General features: G+C 46.4%; 1 protein-coding gene across 6 annotated transcripts in view; it reads right to left on the reverse strand.

The window, feature by feature from the left end:
* Positions 1-18,028, reverse strand: part of PHIP (PHIP subunit of CUL4-Ring ligase complex) — a 320,457-nt gene that overhangs the window by 46,600 nt on the left and 255,829 nt on the right. For all 6 annotated transcript variants that reach the window (XM_074990995.1, XM_074990994.1, XM_074990993.1 and 3 more), the window contains exons 28-31: positions 13,994-14,105; positions 13,713-13,774; positions 11,847-12,002; positions 9,494-9,614 (exon numbers count right to left, since the gene is read on the reverse strand). In XM_074990995.1, coding sequence (XP_074847096.1) covers positions 9,494-9,614; positions 11,847-12,002; positions 13,713-13,774; positions 13,994-14,105 — 451 coding nt within the window. The remainder of the gene's footprint in view (positions 1-9,493; positions 9,615-11,846; positions 12,003-13,712; positions 13,775-13,993; positions 14,106-18,028) is intronic.

Here is an 18,028-nt window from a genome sequence, read left to right on the forward strand (position 1 = left end):
TTGAGATTCTCTGCGAGGAGAGACCCTCTCCTTTCGATTTGGGAGCGAGGGAGACTAGGAGTCTATCTGTTTTCCGGAAGGACTTGGTCCTGTCTACGTAGAAGGCTAGCGCCCTCCTCACGTCCAGGAGGTGTAGGCGCGCCTCTTCGTTGGAATTATGAGGCTTTGGATAAAACGAGGGTAGAACAATAGGTTCGTTGATGTGAAACTCGGAAGAAACTTTGGGAACAAAGGCTGGATGCAGCCGTATGGTTACCGCCTCCTTGGAAAAAACAGTGCAGGGTGGCGTTGCCATGACTGCCGCGAGCTCGCTCACCCTACGAGCTGACGTAATTGCAAGAAGAAAGGTCGTCTTTATTGTAAGGAGGCGGAGGGGAACCGTGGCCAAGGGCTCGAACGGTGGTCCCATTAGTGTGGTAAGCACCAGGTCCAAGTTCCACGAAGGTGGAATCGGTTTCCGAGGGGGGTATAGGTTTACCAACCCTTTGAGGAACCTGGTAACCATAGGGTGGGCGAACACAGTGTGCCCGTCCTCCTCATGTCTGAACGCCGAGATGGCGGCAAGGTGGACCTTTAACGAGGATAGCGAGAGTCCTCCTCTCTTAAGGTCCAGTAAATACTCTAGTATTGTAGGTATAGGCACCAAAAGGGGGGCCAGCTGTTTGGTAGAACACCAAGCCGTGAAGCGAGTCCACTTTTGTTTGTAGGTCTTCCTGGTGGAAGTCCTCCTGCTACTTTCTAGGACTTGCTGTACTTCCACTGTGCATGTGCTCTCTATGGAGCTGAGCCATGGATTAACCACGCTTGCAGTCGCAGGCTTTGCGGGTGTGGATGCACTATGGACCCCTGGGCTTGCGTGAGCAGATCCGGCGCCACCGGAAGGGGCATCGGTGGATGGTCCGACATGCGCAGGAGTAGGGGGAACCATTGTTGTCGATCCCACGTTGGGACTATCAGGATCATCCGGGCCCTTTCCCTCCTGGCTTTTTGCAAAACTTTGTGGATCAGCACTGTGGGAGGAAACGCATAAAGCAGGGGGCCCCTCCACGGGATCGCGAACGCGTCCCCCAGGGACCCCCATCCCAGTCCTGCCCTGGAGCAGAACCGTGGGCACTTCTTGTTGTGCTGAGTGGCAAACAGGTCTATCTGGGGAAAACCCCATGCGTGGAAAATCGGCCGTAGCAGATCGGGACGGATCTGCCACTCGTACGTGAGTGCAAAACGCCTGCTCAGCTGGTCTGCCTTCACGTTGTGCACACCCGGCAAGTATGAGGCTTTCAAGATTATATTGTTGGCGATGCACCAGTTCCATAAGCGGATTGCTTCCGCGCATAGGGCACGGGATCGAGCTCCTCCTTGCCTGTTTATATAAAACATGGTGGAGGTATTGTCTGTACTGATCCCGACTACTTTACCTTGTATGTGGTCTCGAAAGTGTCTGCAGGCGTTGAACACTGCTCTGAGCTCCAGTACATTGATGTGTAGTGACTGTTCCGTGGGTGACCACAGTCCTTGAGTCACCTTTTCGCCCATGTGCGCTCCCCACCCTATGAGGGAGGCATCTGTAGTGAGAAAAACCGATATTTGCGGCTGGTGGAAGGGTACCCCTGTTAGCAAGTTCCTGGGGTTTACCCACCATTGTAGGGATTTGCGCACCCCGGCTGTGGGCGACACCACCCTGTGAACGGTGTGTATTGCCGGTTTGTATACGCTCGCCAGCCAGTGCTGCATGCTGCGCATGTGTAACCTGGTGTTCTGTACTACGAACGTCGCCGCTGCCATGTGGCCCAGCAGCTGCAAGCACGTCAAGACCGGCACCGTAGGGCTGAAGGTGATGACTTGCATGAGGGAACCGATGGCCCGAAAGCGAGCCTCTGGTAGATATACTCTCGCTGTAACCGAGTTTATGCGAGCCCCTATGAACTCTATGTCCTGTGTGGGGTCTATTTTTGATTTTGCCAGATTGATAACCAGGCCGAGTGAATAGAACGTGTTTGCTGTGACGCGTATCATGCGCAGAACCTCCCCTCTCGAGGCCCCTTTGAGCAGGCAGTCGTCCAGATACGGGAAAAGAAATACCCCCTGTCTGTGCAGGTAGGCTGACACCACTGCCAGGGTCTTGGTGAAGACTCTGGGGGCCGAGGAGAGGCCAAACGGTAGGACCTTGTATTGGAAGCGTTCGTTGCCTACCATGAACCGGAGGAATCGCCGGTGAGCTGGATGGATAGTTATGTGGAAGTACGCGTCTTGTAAATCGAGGGCTGTGAACCAGTCTCCATCGTCCAGTGCTGTAAGGATGGAGGCGATTGTGGTCATCCGAAAACGTTGATTGCGCAGGTACCTGTTGAGGCCGCGAAGGTCTAAGATGGGCCTCCAGCCTCCTGTCTTTTTCTCCGTGAGGAAGTATCTGGAGTAGAACCCTTTCCCTTGCAGTTGCTCCGGCACCCTTTCCACTGCCCCTATGAGCATGAGATGGGCCACCTCCTGCCTGAGCCTCGCTACATGGGAGGGCTCCTGGAGGTGGGGCTTGGGTGGAGGTCGCGGCGGTGGGAGCGACTGGAAGGGGATGGTGTACCCCGTGGCTATGATCTCCAGCACCCATTTGTCTGTGGTGATCCTTTGCCACTGGTCGTAGAATGGTCGGAGGCGATGGTGGAATAACCGCTTCGGATGACCTTGTGCGATGGTAGTGATGGCGCAGCCCTGGATCTGTATGTCAAACTTGTGGCCTTTGGCCCCGCCCCGAGGACGCACGGCTCTGTTGTGAGCGTCGCCTGGAAGTTCTGTACTGCTGGTGCTGTTGATGTCGCCTTTGCTCGTAACCCCTGTGAAACTGGGGGCGCTGTTGCTGGTACTGGTACCGCCTTTGTTGAGGGTAGTACCTTTTCTTTGTGTATGGAGGGGTGTAAATCCCCAGGGTCCTGAGTGTGGCTCTTGAATCTTTACTGGAATGAAGGACCGAGTCAGTTGATTCAGCAAACAGCTTCTGCGAGTCGAAGGGAAGGTCAACTATCTTCGCCTGCAGATCCCTCGGTATACCCGAAGTCTGGAGCCAGGACTCCCTTTGCATCACCACTGCCGTTGCTGTGGAACGTGCTGCTGTGTCCGTAACGTCCAGAGCAATCTGAACTCCCGTCCTCGCGGCCGCATAGCCTTCTTGCACTGTGGCCTTGAGCACCGGCTTTTTGTCCTCTGGAAGCGAGTCCATGAGGGAGGTTAACCTGGAATAGTTGTCAAAATTATGGTTCGCTAACTGCGCTGCGTAATTTGCCATTCGCAGCGTTAAAGTGGAGGAGGAGTAGACCTTTCTGCCAAACAGCTCTAGCTTCTTGGCATCTTTGTCTGTTCCCCGTCTTGAACTGAGATGTCTTTGATCTTTGTTGCGAGGACTCCACCACCAAGGAATTTGGCTGTGGGTGGCTAAACAGGAACTCCATGCCCTTCGCCGGCACGAAGTATTTCTTATCCGCTCTCTTTTGGACGGGCGGAATAGTCGCAGGGGTCTGCCATATCGTAGTGGCGGACTCTAAGATCGCTTCATCAAGCGGTATTGCTACACTGGAGGAGGCCAGAGGTCTCAAATTTTTGAGGAGCTTATGGTGTTTCTCTTGCACCTCTGCTGTCTGGATGCCTTGCGTGAAGGCCACCCTCTTAAACAGTTCCTGAAACTGTTTGAGATCGTCCGTAGGATGGACGTCCCCCGGGGCCGTAGCCTCGTCCGGGGAGGAGAGCGAGGAACCGCTGGGGTACGTCTCTCTGGACCCTTCCGGTTCCTGCTGGTGATGGTACACCCTCTCGCTAGAGGTTTGCGAGGGAAGATCTCGGGGTTCCATGACCAGTCCCCCCTGAGATGCTTGAGTCTCTGTCCCCGGTTGCAATTGCCCTCGGGGGTACGAGATAGTGTGCGGGGATCTTTCCCTAGTAGATTGCCGATGGTGTCTATGCCCCCCGTGGTAGGGGCGACCATGGCAGTATAGGCACTGTTCTTGGGAAGGTGACCTAGACCACTCCCTTGGTGCGTACCCTCTGCGTCTGGGGGAGGGAGATCGTCGAGACACTGGAGAGAGCGATTTTGCATAATAGTCCAGCAGTTCAAACCCCAGGAAGGGTGAAGGTGGTGTCGTCCAGGGTGAGGCTGGTTGTAAAAATGGAGAAGGGGGCACCAGGTAGGCTAGGGGGGACCCCTGCCTTCTGGTTGGAGTCTGCAACATGAGCGGAGGACTGTGAGAAAGCAGCTCCACAGCCCTGTCCGGAGAGGGGCTGCAATGCCTCCTCTTGTGTGCAGCCTTCCCCCTCCCTGGAGGAGGTAACTCCACCCCCTGACGCGCAGGGGATCCCGGCCCCGTCGGCACCGTGCTAGGCACGCTCGAAGGCGGTGCCGCACGTGCGGTGTCCTTCTGTGCCTGCAGGCTACGTGCCTGCGTGCTCTGCACCGCCGGTTCCCCAGGGGTCGGTGCCGCTGCCTGCGGTGCCGCCGGTACCGGCGCTTGTTTAGCCGCCGCCCTGCCTGCGGTGTGGGGAGGCTGGCTGATTATCGGAGGCTGAGCCACTTCCACGTGGCTCTCCGTGCCGCCGCCGATCAGCTGTTGCTGCGGCTGGGGGCTGCTCGCTCCTCCCGTCCCGCTCGCTGTTGCTGCCGGCAGGGATCGGGCTGGAGAGGCTTTCCTCCGTTTTTGCGCTGATGGGGTGAGGGAGGCAGCTTTCCTTTTATGGGCCCCGGAGGGTCCCTCCTGCTGCGGCCGCTCCGGCACGTCTGGCTGGAGGGCCTTATCAAAAAGCAGCATTTTAAACCGCATCTCCCTGTCTCTCCGTGCTCTGGTTGTTAATTTAGCACAGAAGGAGCATTTCTGTGCCACATGGGACTCCCCCAGGCACCTTATGGATAGACTGTGCCCATCGGACGCTGGCATCGCCTCTCGGCAGGACTCACATTTTTTAAATCCTGAAGAGGACATTGTTGGTGAGTCTTTCAATTGTTAAGCGGGTACTTAGCACCTTCTCTGTGCTGTTTTCCCCGTCCGATGGCCTGCCTCAGCAGGAGGGCTGATGGCCCTATGCTCCTGGCCTCTGGCGCTTGTTACTGGGACTGGATTGAAGCTCTCCCGCTTGTAGTTTGTTTGTTTGTTTGTTTGTTTGTTTGGTTTTTTTTCCAAAAATAACAACCGGCTAACTTGCAGTCGCCTAAGTACTTGAAAAACTTAAGAGAAAAACAGTTAAAGTCATTGAATACGCTACTTGGCCTTAGCCTAGTCGGATTCCGTCTGCAGCCGACGGCGGTTAAGAGGAACTGGCGGGGACCGGATCACGCACATGGCCAGGAGCGCGCAAGGGAGCGGTGCGCGCCGGCGCATGCGCGCGCCGGCAAAAACTGCTTGGAAGATCCGATCTGCGGCGCCGGGCAAGCCCGACACCTATTGTGGAGCACCCACGGGGACACTCGAAGAAGAACAAGCATTATACTTGATTGTGTGCATGTGCACACTAAGATTGCTATGTGAATGACTTTTGTGAAGACGTGGTATTCAATTCTACAAATAAAAGGGGAGATTCATTCAACATGTGGAACTACTGTAGAGGAAAATAAAATCTTACCAGGCAGCAAAACACAAAGAAAATTGAGGTTACTTACTTGTAACTGGAAATATTCCTTTACCTGACTGCAGTATATGATATGTTTTGGCACATGGGCATTTTGGTAAAATTATCTAGACCTATGCGAAGTTGGTTAGTATGCACAATGGCTTTGCTTTTGAGAAACTGCCATTTGCATGTCCATGTTGGTGACAGAATAAGTGCTTCAAAACACCAGAACGGCCACTTGCAAGGATATTATCTCCAATATTATTCAACTCAGAAAATTGCTTGTTACCTCCTTGTGGCCAAACAGGATGTAGTTACTCCCTCTTCCTCAAGGCTGAAGTTATCTCCTCCTGTAGCTTGGCCCTCAGCTGAGTTAGTCCTAGCTCTCTCCTCTGCTGGGGAAGCCCATAAACAAAAGTAAGCAAGTTAAAACAAACAGTCCATACAAGGAGATTGAGGAATGCTTCCTTCTAGGAGTGTTTTTAAAGTAGGTCCTCTCTTCTGGGGAGTTGTTGTAGGGAAAGATCTTGCCTTTCCAGTTCTTCTCAGGAGCTGTAAGTTGCAAGCTTGTGTTCTTCCTTTGTCTGCATACAGGTGAGATGTTCTGCTTCCTTTAAACTTCTCCTCCTGTCTGTTCACCTCTTGCAGGTGTAGCAGTGTGGAACTGGCTGAGCCCAGACCATCTCCCCAGTCCCTAGCGACCAGTGTGAAGTTTGTATAACCACATCACACTGGCTAGAAAACATTTAGTATACGTAGCTTTCTCAGCAATGAAGCTGTATTAGTTTCCTGCTGGTGGAATGAACCTCCACCTCCTCCAAGGTAGTTGGTAACAAAGAGTAATACAACCCAAGATCCATTTCAAAAGCCTCTGTGGTAATAGAGGCTGATCTCTTGATTGTTCCACTGTGCACACACAGTTTAGATGTCTTTGTAACATTCCTTTCCTTTTGGCAGATAAAAGGCCAAAGAAAAATGCAGTCTCCTCTCTTCCAAGGCATGTGGTATAGAAAAAAATACAGGTGAGTGGATTAACTGACTCATAAAACTTGAAAACAATCATATAGGAATCTGGAATGGGGACATAGTGACAGCTTTTTCTTTATAAAAGGTAGTATATGGTGGGCCCACCACAGAATCACAGGGCTAGAAAGGACTGCAAGAGTTAGTCTAGGATGAAGGATTTGTTGTGTCTAAAACATCTGATACAGATGACTTATGGCCATAAGTGCTCCTGGTTTATGGATTCTTTCAGTCAATGTTATGGCTATCAGAAAGGCCATCTTTGCAAACAGATGGATCAGAGCATGGAGCCAGTGGCTCAAAGTACGTCTTGAAGAGAGACAAATGAACAAAACTGAAGTCCCACAATTGCAGACTTAATTGACATTGGAAAGGATCTGAGAATTTCCTTCAAAAATTTAGTTGTGATTGTGCATGAGAGAATCATACAGTTTCCAGTAGAGGACGGGAAGCAGAGTCCAGAGACAACTTGTGCTAATGAACCCGTGGAGAAAACCTTCTGTGTAGCTGAGTGACAGCTTCTCATAGAATCTTTTCCAATTTGGATACAGATGGACTGCCTTCTTGGAACATGAGCATTGTATCACTGATGAACATCAAAATACCAGGCTCTCACTTGCAGCAGCCCTGGATTGTGACATTCTCACTGCATTGCATGAGAATACTAAATGATATCCAGATGCTCACGGCTGGACACACTGACTACTTCAACAGATCCATAAAACAGATCAGTTAGGTGCAATGAGGTGGACTAAATATGCTGACACAGAAGAACATGTGTTCAGGGAAGCCCTCAATGCACCAGCAAGTGCTTTTAGTCTAGCTCTGAGGCTCAAGACAGAGGAGCCAAGCTCTGGTGACTATGACTGTACAGAGACCAACCAAGTATCTGTTTCAACTGTGCCCAAAGCATTTCTCTGAATGGGATGTGAAGGTGGGTGATGACCCACCACGCTGAGATCCCAGTGACTGGCATCTTTATTTGGTCAACAGCAGTATCTCAGGCAACCAATGCTGAATCCGGTGACTTACATTTGTAGGGTGGAGACCAGTATCCAGAATCTCAGTGTATGGCATCATCTGATTGTCACCATATGGATGGGGAGTGGCCCTCTGGTCCACAGTACTGGGGTCACAGGGAGTAATGTGCTTCATGAAAGCCATACAATCTTGCTGGTGAATGGTGCTTCAAGCTGCTAGATCACCACCCTAACTGAGCTGCACAGACAGAGACTGAGGCTGCTTCTACACTCGCCTCTGAGGCAGTTCGTAGCAGGCTAATGAAGCACCTCATTAGCATAATAGCAGCCATACAAATTTCAAAGTGCAGACTTTGAAAAGCAGACTGGCAGTGTAGATTCACCCCACTTCGAGACTCCCTTACTCACACAAAACTAACTGGGAGTAAGGGAATGTCGAAATGGGGCATTTATTTTGAAGCTGCCCCCATCTTCACTGTCAATCTTCATTTTCAAGTCTGCACCTTGAAATTTGCATGGCTGCCATTATATTAATGAGGTGCTGACTACGCATGTCAGTGCCTCATTAGCCTGCTTTGAACTGCCTCATTACCATGCCCACTCTGACAGGAGCGAGCGCGTGTAGAAGCAGCCTGTGAGAGCAGTCTCTAGGCAGACTTGGACTCCAAGACTTTGAGAATGCCATCAGCAGTACAGACAGCACTGGGAGGGACCACACATCCTGCATAATCCTAAGTGACTCCAGGGTCGGACTCTAGTGCTTCTGTCCAAGACTACAGGTGAAACCCTGAGAAGTTTATCCCACTCAACTGAAACTGGGACCCAACTCCCACTTGGGAGTAATGAGCCGCTCTTCGTGGGTCTAGGGTTGATTCCTTCCCTCTCTTTGCTCTTCTGAGCAGGAAACTAACCTCTCCTGGTCTTCTTTTTCTTGCTGGACAGTGCTGGGGAGGCAGATCTTCACTATTGCAACAGTGGTGTCAACTGTGCACTCTGCACTGAGATCACACTCCTGTGTGCAGTCTGATCCCAGCTGCCAGTAGCCAATTCCATAAGGAGCGCCTTTAGCATAATGCCACTTTTTTGTTTTTGGTGTACAGTTTGAAGCCTTCACAAATGTGACACCTTTTGCTAATGTAAATAAACCTCAGGCATTGTAAGCAGCTACTATGGGATCAACACCCAACATAGGTTTTTTCCTCCAGTTGCAGTTTTTAAGCCCTGGAGATTCGAACTTAACTAAGGGGACTCAAACTACAAGAAGAAAAAACTACTTTCAACTCTTCACAGGTAGCAATTGGAAATAGAGACTGCTGAAGCAAGAGAGCCTTTCATGATCCATCACTAGAGATACAAAGGAAATGATGGTGGGAAGAGTTGGTCGTGCCCTTATACTGTGTCATGTGTGTGCCACTTCAGGAAGCATCACAGTCAGGGAAAAACTTCTGGCACCAGTGCATGTGGAGAGCAGACAAACCTAACATGGAATTGATATGAACAAGCACCCAAAGATATAGTTTACCAATTTTTTAATACATTACTTTAAACAGTAATTAAATATTTTCAGTTTAATTTTAAAAGCATAAATGCAATTACTGTAATTTGAAAATCACTTTATACACACTTGCTCTGATCCTGCAGTTGGATCCACACACGTGGAGCCAGCTGCAGGAATGGGCACTTAAAACAACACATATTCCAAACTTCACAGCCAAGAAAAACACCTTGGATGTCAATTCCCATTTTAACCACTTTATGAAAAGGAATCTTAGCTCAAGGATGGATGTATGGCGAGACAGAAGGACACAGTCAACCTATTTCTATCTGTTTGCTAGAAATTATCCTATAAAAAGACAAGCACAAAGGTCTGTTTGCCACTATTTTATAGAAGTAACAAATTTGGATCTAACCTGTAAAATCTGCTTTCCAGCCTTTGTTTAATGGTACTGAGATCTGTGGGATATGCCACAACAGTGCAGTACATTGGATAAGCTTGGAGATCCACAGGTGCAACAAATGCAGAAGCAATATCTAAATATAAATGAAAGTTCAACGATATGTTACATAAAACCAGCCCTTTCATAGTTTTAGACTTTTATTTTCTCTCTCACACATGCACACTCTCTCCCCTAGAAGCCTAGAATACAAACAGTAAGTGGCAGAAACAAACAAAAAAAGCCATTATAAATTTTAAATACTAATGAAATTTTATACACTTGCATATGCTACAGCACATTCCATAAACATGATTACTATAGGAAATTAATCCAAGCCATTTCTTCACACATCAAGGACTGTACTTGAGAAGCATGCTATGTGCATTCAAAATATATATTTTTTTTTGCTGCAGATACAAATCTGTAAGTTATAGAATTCAAAATATGCAATTCCAAAATATTAATTGGTGCACTTATGACTCAGCCTGCTAAGGAAAAAAATATCACTTCATTAATCTTTGCATTACCACCCCCACAGCTTCAAGTTCTCAAATTTTAATGTGCAAAACAATTATTAAGACTTTTACTAAAAAAGCTGAAGTCCCTGTCCAAAGGAATTTACAAGAAATTTAGGACTAGACAAATACCATACAAATGATATCCCAGAGCATAAGGAAATTCAAACTAGTGAAGGTTTCATAGGCTTTTTCTTTCCCTTCACTTGTACAAATGGACTTGTGCTTCTGGGGGCTGCTTAGTTTCCTGGCTCCTGAAATGGCAGGGTGCTGGGTGCTACTGCCTGGTTCCTGTCTCTCCACTGCTTGAGGGACTCAGAAAACTAACCAGCTGGGCATCCCTTGGCTGGGCATCCCTTGGCTACTGCGGCAGCTGGGGCTATATTGGCAGAGCAGCAGCCCTTGAACGAAGTGGGGACAGATCCCCCTGTTAAGGGAGAAGAGGGCTGGTGGAGCACCGGGCTCCTGCAGCTCATCCCCACCAGCCATCAGGGGAGCAGGGGGGAAAATCACCTTGACAGGGGAATTTCCTCCCTTCAGCCAATTTCCTCTACCAGCAGCAGCCCTGAAACAGAGGGATCCCCTCCCCCTGTGATGGCAGTTGGGACTGAGCTCTGCCCCAGTTGCACAAATACAAGACAAGCGCATATGAAATGTGTGTACCTAAGGGGATTACTTTATTTGCTAATCTGCTACCTTCTGCTGTACTCAATGTTTGTATTATTCTGAAAGAGGGAGATTAATGAGTTGAGAGTAGTGTGTTTCCATATTTGTTGAGGGCACAAAGAAGGGTCTTGTGAAGGTGTAGTATGTCCAAGTCAAAGAAAATATGCTGAACTGGTATTCAGGTACCATCAAGGTAGCGCACAACTTCACATTTCCTTGTTTATTGTCTAGTTTTTAGGACGGGGTTTTTGTTATGTGGGATTTTTTTTTTTGATTAGAGAAATATCACACCTAACCAACCTTAATACTTGTTAAGCCAAATTTTTGTTCATATTAGCTCACATCTTTTAAAAATAAGGACACAAAAATTAATTTGGCACATTTCAACAGCCATTTTATCACAAGGCATGCAAAGTTACTCAACATGTGCCTTACTATGTATACCTTAAACTATGTTAATGCAGAATTGGTGATCTGTGTGTAGAAAGAATTTATAGTGTTGTACTTTTCAGAAGCTGCCAATAAATATCAGCTAATCAACTATCTGCTAATCAGTAAGTTACAAACCCTTTCATCTCACAACCCAAAGAAAAGTAAAATGATGGCTGCAATATACAGCAGCTTGTCTGAGGAAAAACCCCGAATACATTCTCTAGCAAACAAAACAAATACATACTTTTTGCTATTTGTTGAAAATAAAGTTACAGTTTTTGCATTCAACATAGGGGCCTCCATTTTCAGGACTGATCGGTGATTTTGGTCCTCAGTATGAGATATCAAAGTGGCCTTGATTTTCAAAGGCTAAGCAGCATTCAATACTTTCAGAAAGTTTTCGAACATGTAACTTGAGAGACCTTGAATGTCTTGATTCTCAGGAACATTCAAAACCACTAATCACCTTGGAAAGTTTGGTTCAGATTGTGTATTAAAGGCACTGTACAGATATATAATGTTGTGCTCAAAATATTCTCTTTTTTTCATAAGGTAGTAATTAAAATAGTGATTTTATGACCAGTGCAGTTGATCAATGACATTTACCAATTTGGTTAATGGTGGTGTTCACATAAAAATTCATAAAATTGCTTCCCGTGAAAGTTAGCTTGCATATTGAACTATTCTTAAATTATTCAACCATAAATGTTTACCAAGAGTCATGAGCTGGTTTATCCCCGCAATAATTCTGTCACACTCCTCATCTCGGGTTCTGGAGCCCCATTCTCCATCCAGAGGTTTGTAGATCAATGTTCGGCATTCGGCATCAGTCAAAGGAACACTAGTTCCCAGCTCTTCAGGAAACACAGCTGGAATATTCCATAAAAAAAAAAGACCCAGATGACCACTGTAAAATTTTCATCTGTTTATATTTTAAAACAAACATACTTTTATTAAAAACACAGAGCAATTAATATAGGCAGTATGCAGAATATCATTTTACTGAATAAAAGTGTAAGATGTGTAATTTTTTTGTGCAAAAGATAAAATTTTGATACTGTTCTAGGTCTGATATACTTCATGTAAAATGTCACCAGATAACTGTTTCCCGCAATGCAGTTTACTGGATCGTGCCAGAACTTTGTTTATTTTGGACTTGCATGCTCAGTTTGTGGGAAATTTTATTTTTGCTGTAAACAAGATCAGTTTTGTAGCATGTGATTTTTTTTTTTTTTTGGATAATCTAGTATGTTCTGGGAACTGCTGTGATGTTTTACAGGTTTTCAAGTAGAGTTTAAAGATACTGGTTTTAGCTTTCAACTCTTGAGACCCACCTATTTTAAAATCTGCCTTTCTTCTTCTTCCATTGCTATGGTAAGTGGAGGTTCTTGAATTGAAGCACAAGACATAAGAGTGGATACCATCAGGGCATTCCAGTTCTGGAATTAATTCCCTGATTTGATCAAAATTAGCCAGAACCTGTTGATTTTCAGGGCACACTGCAAGGTCCATCTTATTATCCAGACTTCTGGGCAGGGAAAGCTGAATCAGGGGCAGGTGTAACAGGACAACGTTGGGATGTTTGGGTTTGTGGTTGGCTGGATTTGTGTTAGAGATGCTGCTGGTTGTGTCTTATATTTTACTGTACTTATTATTTCTTTAGCAGTTGCAAGAGGATGGGAGAAGTACTTTATTCTTTAAAATGAAATAAAGAGTAAATATATAAACATTGAAGTAATAACTAACAGCTTATGTACAGTAGGCTGAACTGAATCACAGTTCTATTTTGAGAGAAAGAAAAAAATCAAACTGTTTATGAATACGAAAGCAACATCATCAGCAAGTCTCCCAGAAAATAGCAGAAAACATTTCAAACTATATTCAGTTTTTAACATCCTGAAAAAAGAAAAGCCAATTCTGAGTTTAGTAGCCTAGTATGGGAGGATGGACAGAAAAAATAATGCTACTGGATCCACTGGATTCACTTTTGGTAGCGAAGGAATTCTGGCAGCTAAAGGGGAATAAGTCCTCTCTACAAATTTGCCCCAAAATTCTGTGTTTGTGTACAGAACTAGTGGAAGCATTCTAGCATGTGATTCCACTGATTTTATGGGGGAGAAATAGGTTCATCTGTTCCTTCTAGCCTGTATGTGGACCAGATAAAATGTCAGCTGTCAAACTGCTGAGCAATTTTGATCTGTGTCCACAGAAAAAACAACACTAAAACATTACTTTTGTGCCTGAAGAACAATGAGGTTACAGAACTCTATGAATTCCCAGTGGGCCTACTCACTGGCAAACTCTTAGGTTTTTTTTTCCATTAACTGTATCAACATGATTATATATCCAGGTACTTTAGTCACAAGTCAGGCTCATTTTAATAATGTGTACTGTAATTTAGTGATTTAAGCCTTGAAGTTATATTGCAATTATTTTTACAAATCTTATTTGTTTCTTTTTTTGGGTATTTTACAGATAAACATACTCAGTAGTCTTAATTTTTAAAAACTATTTGCATAAGATATACTGCCTCTGTCTATACTTTATAAATCAAGCAACACATTTAAAGATATACACACCATTATTTGGGATGAGCTCCATATCCCAAGGACTCATCTTCTCAGTGTCACCATTGTCCCAGCTTAAAGAAAAAATTAAGTGTAAATTATAGCAGTACTGATTAAACAATTAAAATGTATTATATGTAATGTTTAATTTTATAACATAATGAACGCACTTCACAAGTTTTATTATTGCAATTAAAGGAGCCCAATCACCTAAACCAGTGCTTTCTATGCAAAACTAAAAAATTACATTAAAATGACTTATTAAAAGGAGAAATAAGGACAAATTTGCTAACCAGACGTTGTAGCACTGAAATAAACTGTCAGGGTATTCAGGCTGAAGAGGTTCCTGGCTTTCAATTGTTCCAAACCACCAGGCATCATCTATTACTGACCTGAAACGATCACCTGAACAATACAAACATTCTCATTAATAAGAAGTACTTTGTTGTCACAGTCCCATGCTTTTACCTTTTTCTACACATTTGTCTAATCATCATGGTAGTCATCTTTGGAGATGCCTGTACCAATATAAACAGCATACAGACTGATACATATTTAGAACAACACTGAAGGCCACTCTTTAAGAAAGAACTTTCATTAAGTTATCTACTTTATCATTAAAAATATAGACAATGGACATATATAAACCAGAAATAAATTTACATGACTGTCAGAACACCATCCAACATTTTTAAAGCTTATAGCAAGGGAAGATAAAATTAAAGATTTTAAAAATTAAACTAATATGTACGATTGTATATAAACTCATATATGTAACACATTTTCCTCAGTAGATTTTCTTACTTTAGGAAAGTAACAGAGAGTAAGCCGTGCTAGTCTACACACCATCAAAACAAAAAGCAGTCAAGTAGCACTTTAAAGACAAGCAAAATAGTTTATTAGGTGAGCTTTCGTGGGACAGACCCACTTCTTCAGACCATAGCCAGACCAGAACAGACTCAATATTTAAGACACAGAGAACCAAAAACAGTAAGCAAGGAGGACAAATCAGAAAAAGATAATCAAGGTGAGCAAATCAGAGAGTGGAGGGGTGGGGGGGAAGGTCAAGAATTAGACTGAGCCAAGTATGCAGACGAGCCCCTATAGTGACTCAGAAGTTCCCATCACGATTTAAACCATGTGTTAATGTGCCGAATTTGAATATAAAAGCCAGCTCAGCCGCTTCTCTTTCCAAAACGGTGTGATAATTCCTCTTCAGTAACACACACACCTTTAGGTCATTGACAGAATGCCCCATTCCATTAAAATGTTGACTAACTGGTTTGTGTACAAGTTGAAGCTTTCACAAATGTGACACCTTTTGCTAATGTAAATAAACCTCAGGCATTGTAAGCAGCTACTATGGGATCAACACCCAACATAGGTTTTTTCCTCCAGTTGCAGTTTTTAAGCCCTGGAGATTCGAACTTAACTAAGGGAACTCAAACTACAAGAAGAAAAAACTACTTTCAACTCTTTACAGGTAGCAACTGGAAATAGAGACTGCTGAAGCAAGAGAGCCTTTCATGATCCATCACTAGAGATACAAAGGAAATGATGGTGGGAAGAGTTGGTCGTGCCCTTATACTGTGTCATGTGTGTGCCACTTCAGGAAGCATCACAGTATTCATCTGGCCCAGATGACAGAAATCAACAAATCGACAGGGCCAGACGAATACCCAGAGACCAGCTACTCCAAGATCGGCCCAAAAAAGCCAAGAACAGAACACCACTGGTCATCACCTACAGCCCCCAACTCAGACCACTGCAACGAATTATTAAAGACCTACAAACTATTCTTAATCAGGATGCTACACTCCAGAAGGCCCTGGGTGACATGCCTGTTCTCTCCTACAGACAACCTCCCAGCCTCGTGAGGATCATCACTAACAGCCACAGTCTCTACCCCAAGAACACCAGTCCTGGAAACTTTCCCTGCAACAAAGCCCGCTGCCAGCTTTGTCCACATATCTTCTCTGGAAATACCATCACTGGACCTAACCAGGTTACTCACAGAATCACGGGCACTTTCTCATGCTCCTCTACTAACATCATATATGCCATCATGTGCCAACAATGCCCAGATGCTTTGTATATTGGACACACTTCTAACTCCCTTAGACAAAGGGTCAACGGGCACAAAACAGACATCAAAACACTCCAGATCCACAAACCAGTTAGTCAACATTTTAATGGAATGGGGCATTCTGTCAATGACCTCAAGGTATGTGTGTTATTCAAGAGGAATTATCACACGGTTTTGGAAAGAGAAGCGGCCGCTTGGCTTTTATATTCAAATTCGGCACATTAACACATGGTTTAAATCGTGATGGGAAATTTCTGATTCACTATAGGGGCTCGTCTGCATACTTGGCTCAATCTAATTCTTGACCTTCCCCCCCACCCCCCCACTCTCTGATTTGCTCACTTTGATTATCTTTTTCTGATTTGTCCTCCTTGCTTACTGTTTTTGGTTCTCTGTGTCTTAAATATTGAGTCTGTTCTGGTCTGGCTATGGTCTGAAGAAAGAGAAGTTACTCACCGGCAGTAACGATTGTTGTTCGAGATGTGTCCCCGTGGATGCTCCACAATAGGTGTCGGGCTCGCCCGGCGCCGCAGATCGGAAATCTTCCAGCAGTTTCTCCTGGATCACGCATGCGCTGGCGCGCGCCGCCCCCCCATGCACCCCCAGCCGCATGTGCGATCCGGTCCCCGCCAGTTCCTTGACCAATCGCCTCGGATGCTCCTGAAAAACGCTACACAAGAGATCCGAAGCGGGGAGGATGGGCGGGTGGTGGAGCACCCACGGGGACCCATCTCGAAGAACCATCATTACTACAGGTGAGTAACTTCTCTTTCTTCTTCGAGTAGTCCCCGTGGGTGCTCTACAATAGGTGACTACCCAGCAGTAACCCAAGAAAGGAGGTGGGTAATCGGTTTATGTGCAGCTTGCCCCCGAGAGGACTGCTGTCGACAGACGGGTATCCTCTTCGAATACCCGACGTAGGGCAGAATGATTGGCGAAGGTGACGTAGGATGACGAGGTTGCCGCCCTACCGATGTCTTTTAACGCAATGCCCTTGAAGAAGGCTGTTGACGCCGCCACCGCCCTGGTGGAGTGAGCCATAGGTGGGGCCAGCAAAGGGGTCTTTCGAAGCTTGTAGCACATTTTTATACAGGACACAATGTGCTTTCAGATTCTCTCTGAAGAGAGACCGTCTCCTTTTGACCTGGGAGCGAGAGAGACTAGAAGCCTGTCCGTTTTCCGGAAGGACTTAGCTCTGTCTATGTAGAAGGCCAACGCCCTCCTCACATCCAGGAGATGCAGGCGTGCCTCCTTGCTGGAGCTGTGAAGCTTCGGGTAAAATGAGGGTAAACTACTGGCTCGTTAAGATGGAACTCCGAAGAAACTTTTGGAACAAAGGCTGGGTGCAACCTTAAGGCTACCGCGTCCTTTGAGAATACTGTGCAGGGCGGCTTTGCCATCACTGCTGCGAGCTCGCTCACCCTCTGGGCTGACGTAATTGCAGGGAGGAAGGTCGTTTTCATCGTAAGGAGACGGAGGGGAACTGTGGCTAATGGTTCGAAAGGTGGACCCGATAGCGTGCTGAGCACCAAGTCCAGACTCCACGATGGTGGAAGCGGTTTCCGAGGGGGGTACAGGCTTACCAACTCCTTGAAGAAACTTGTGACGATAGGATGGGCGAATACAGTGGGTCCTTCCTCCGTATGCCGAAAGGCTGATATAGCAGCGAGGTGGACCTTTAGCGAGGATAGAGAAGACCCGCCTCTTTTGAGGTCCAATAAGTATTCTAATATTACAGGTATAGGAACGTCAAGGGGAGCTAACTCCTTGGCGGAACACCAGGCTGTAAATCAAGTCCATTTCTGCTTTTAAGTCCTCCTGGTGGAGGTCCTTCGGCTACATTCCAGGACTTGTTGTACTCCCTCCGTACACATGCTCTCTAAGGAGCTGAGCCATGGATTAACCACGCTTGTAGATGCAGACCCTGAGGGTGTGGGTGCACTATGGACCCCTGAGCCTGCGTGAGTAGAGTCCGGCGCCACCAGTAGAGGAAGCGGTGGGCGGTCCGACATGCGCAGAAGCAAGGGAAACCATTGCTGCCGATCCCAAGTTGGGACTATGAGCATCGTGCGAGCTCTGTCCCTTCTGGCTTTTTGCAGAACCTTGTGGATAAGCGCTGTGGGGGGAAACGCGTAAGGTAGAGGGCCCCTCCATGAAATCATGTGTCCCCTCAGGGATCCCTGCCCCACTCCTGCCCTGGAGTAGTACTGGGGACGCTTCTTGTTGTACTGGGTGGCAAACA

The sequence above is a fragment of the Carettochelys insculpta genome, chromosome 3, assembly GCF_033958435.1.
Source record: "Carettochelys insculpta isolate YL-2023 chromosome 3, ASM3395843v1, whole genome shotgun sequence".
NCBI classification, from domain to species: domain Eukaryota; kingdom Metazoa; phylum Chordata; order Testudines; family Carettochelyidae; genus Carettochelys; species Carettochelys insculpta.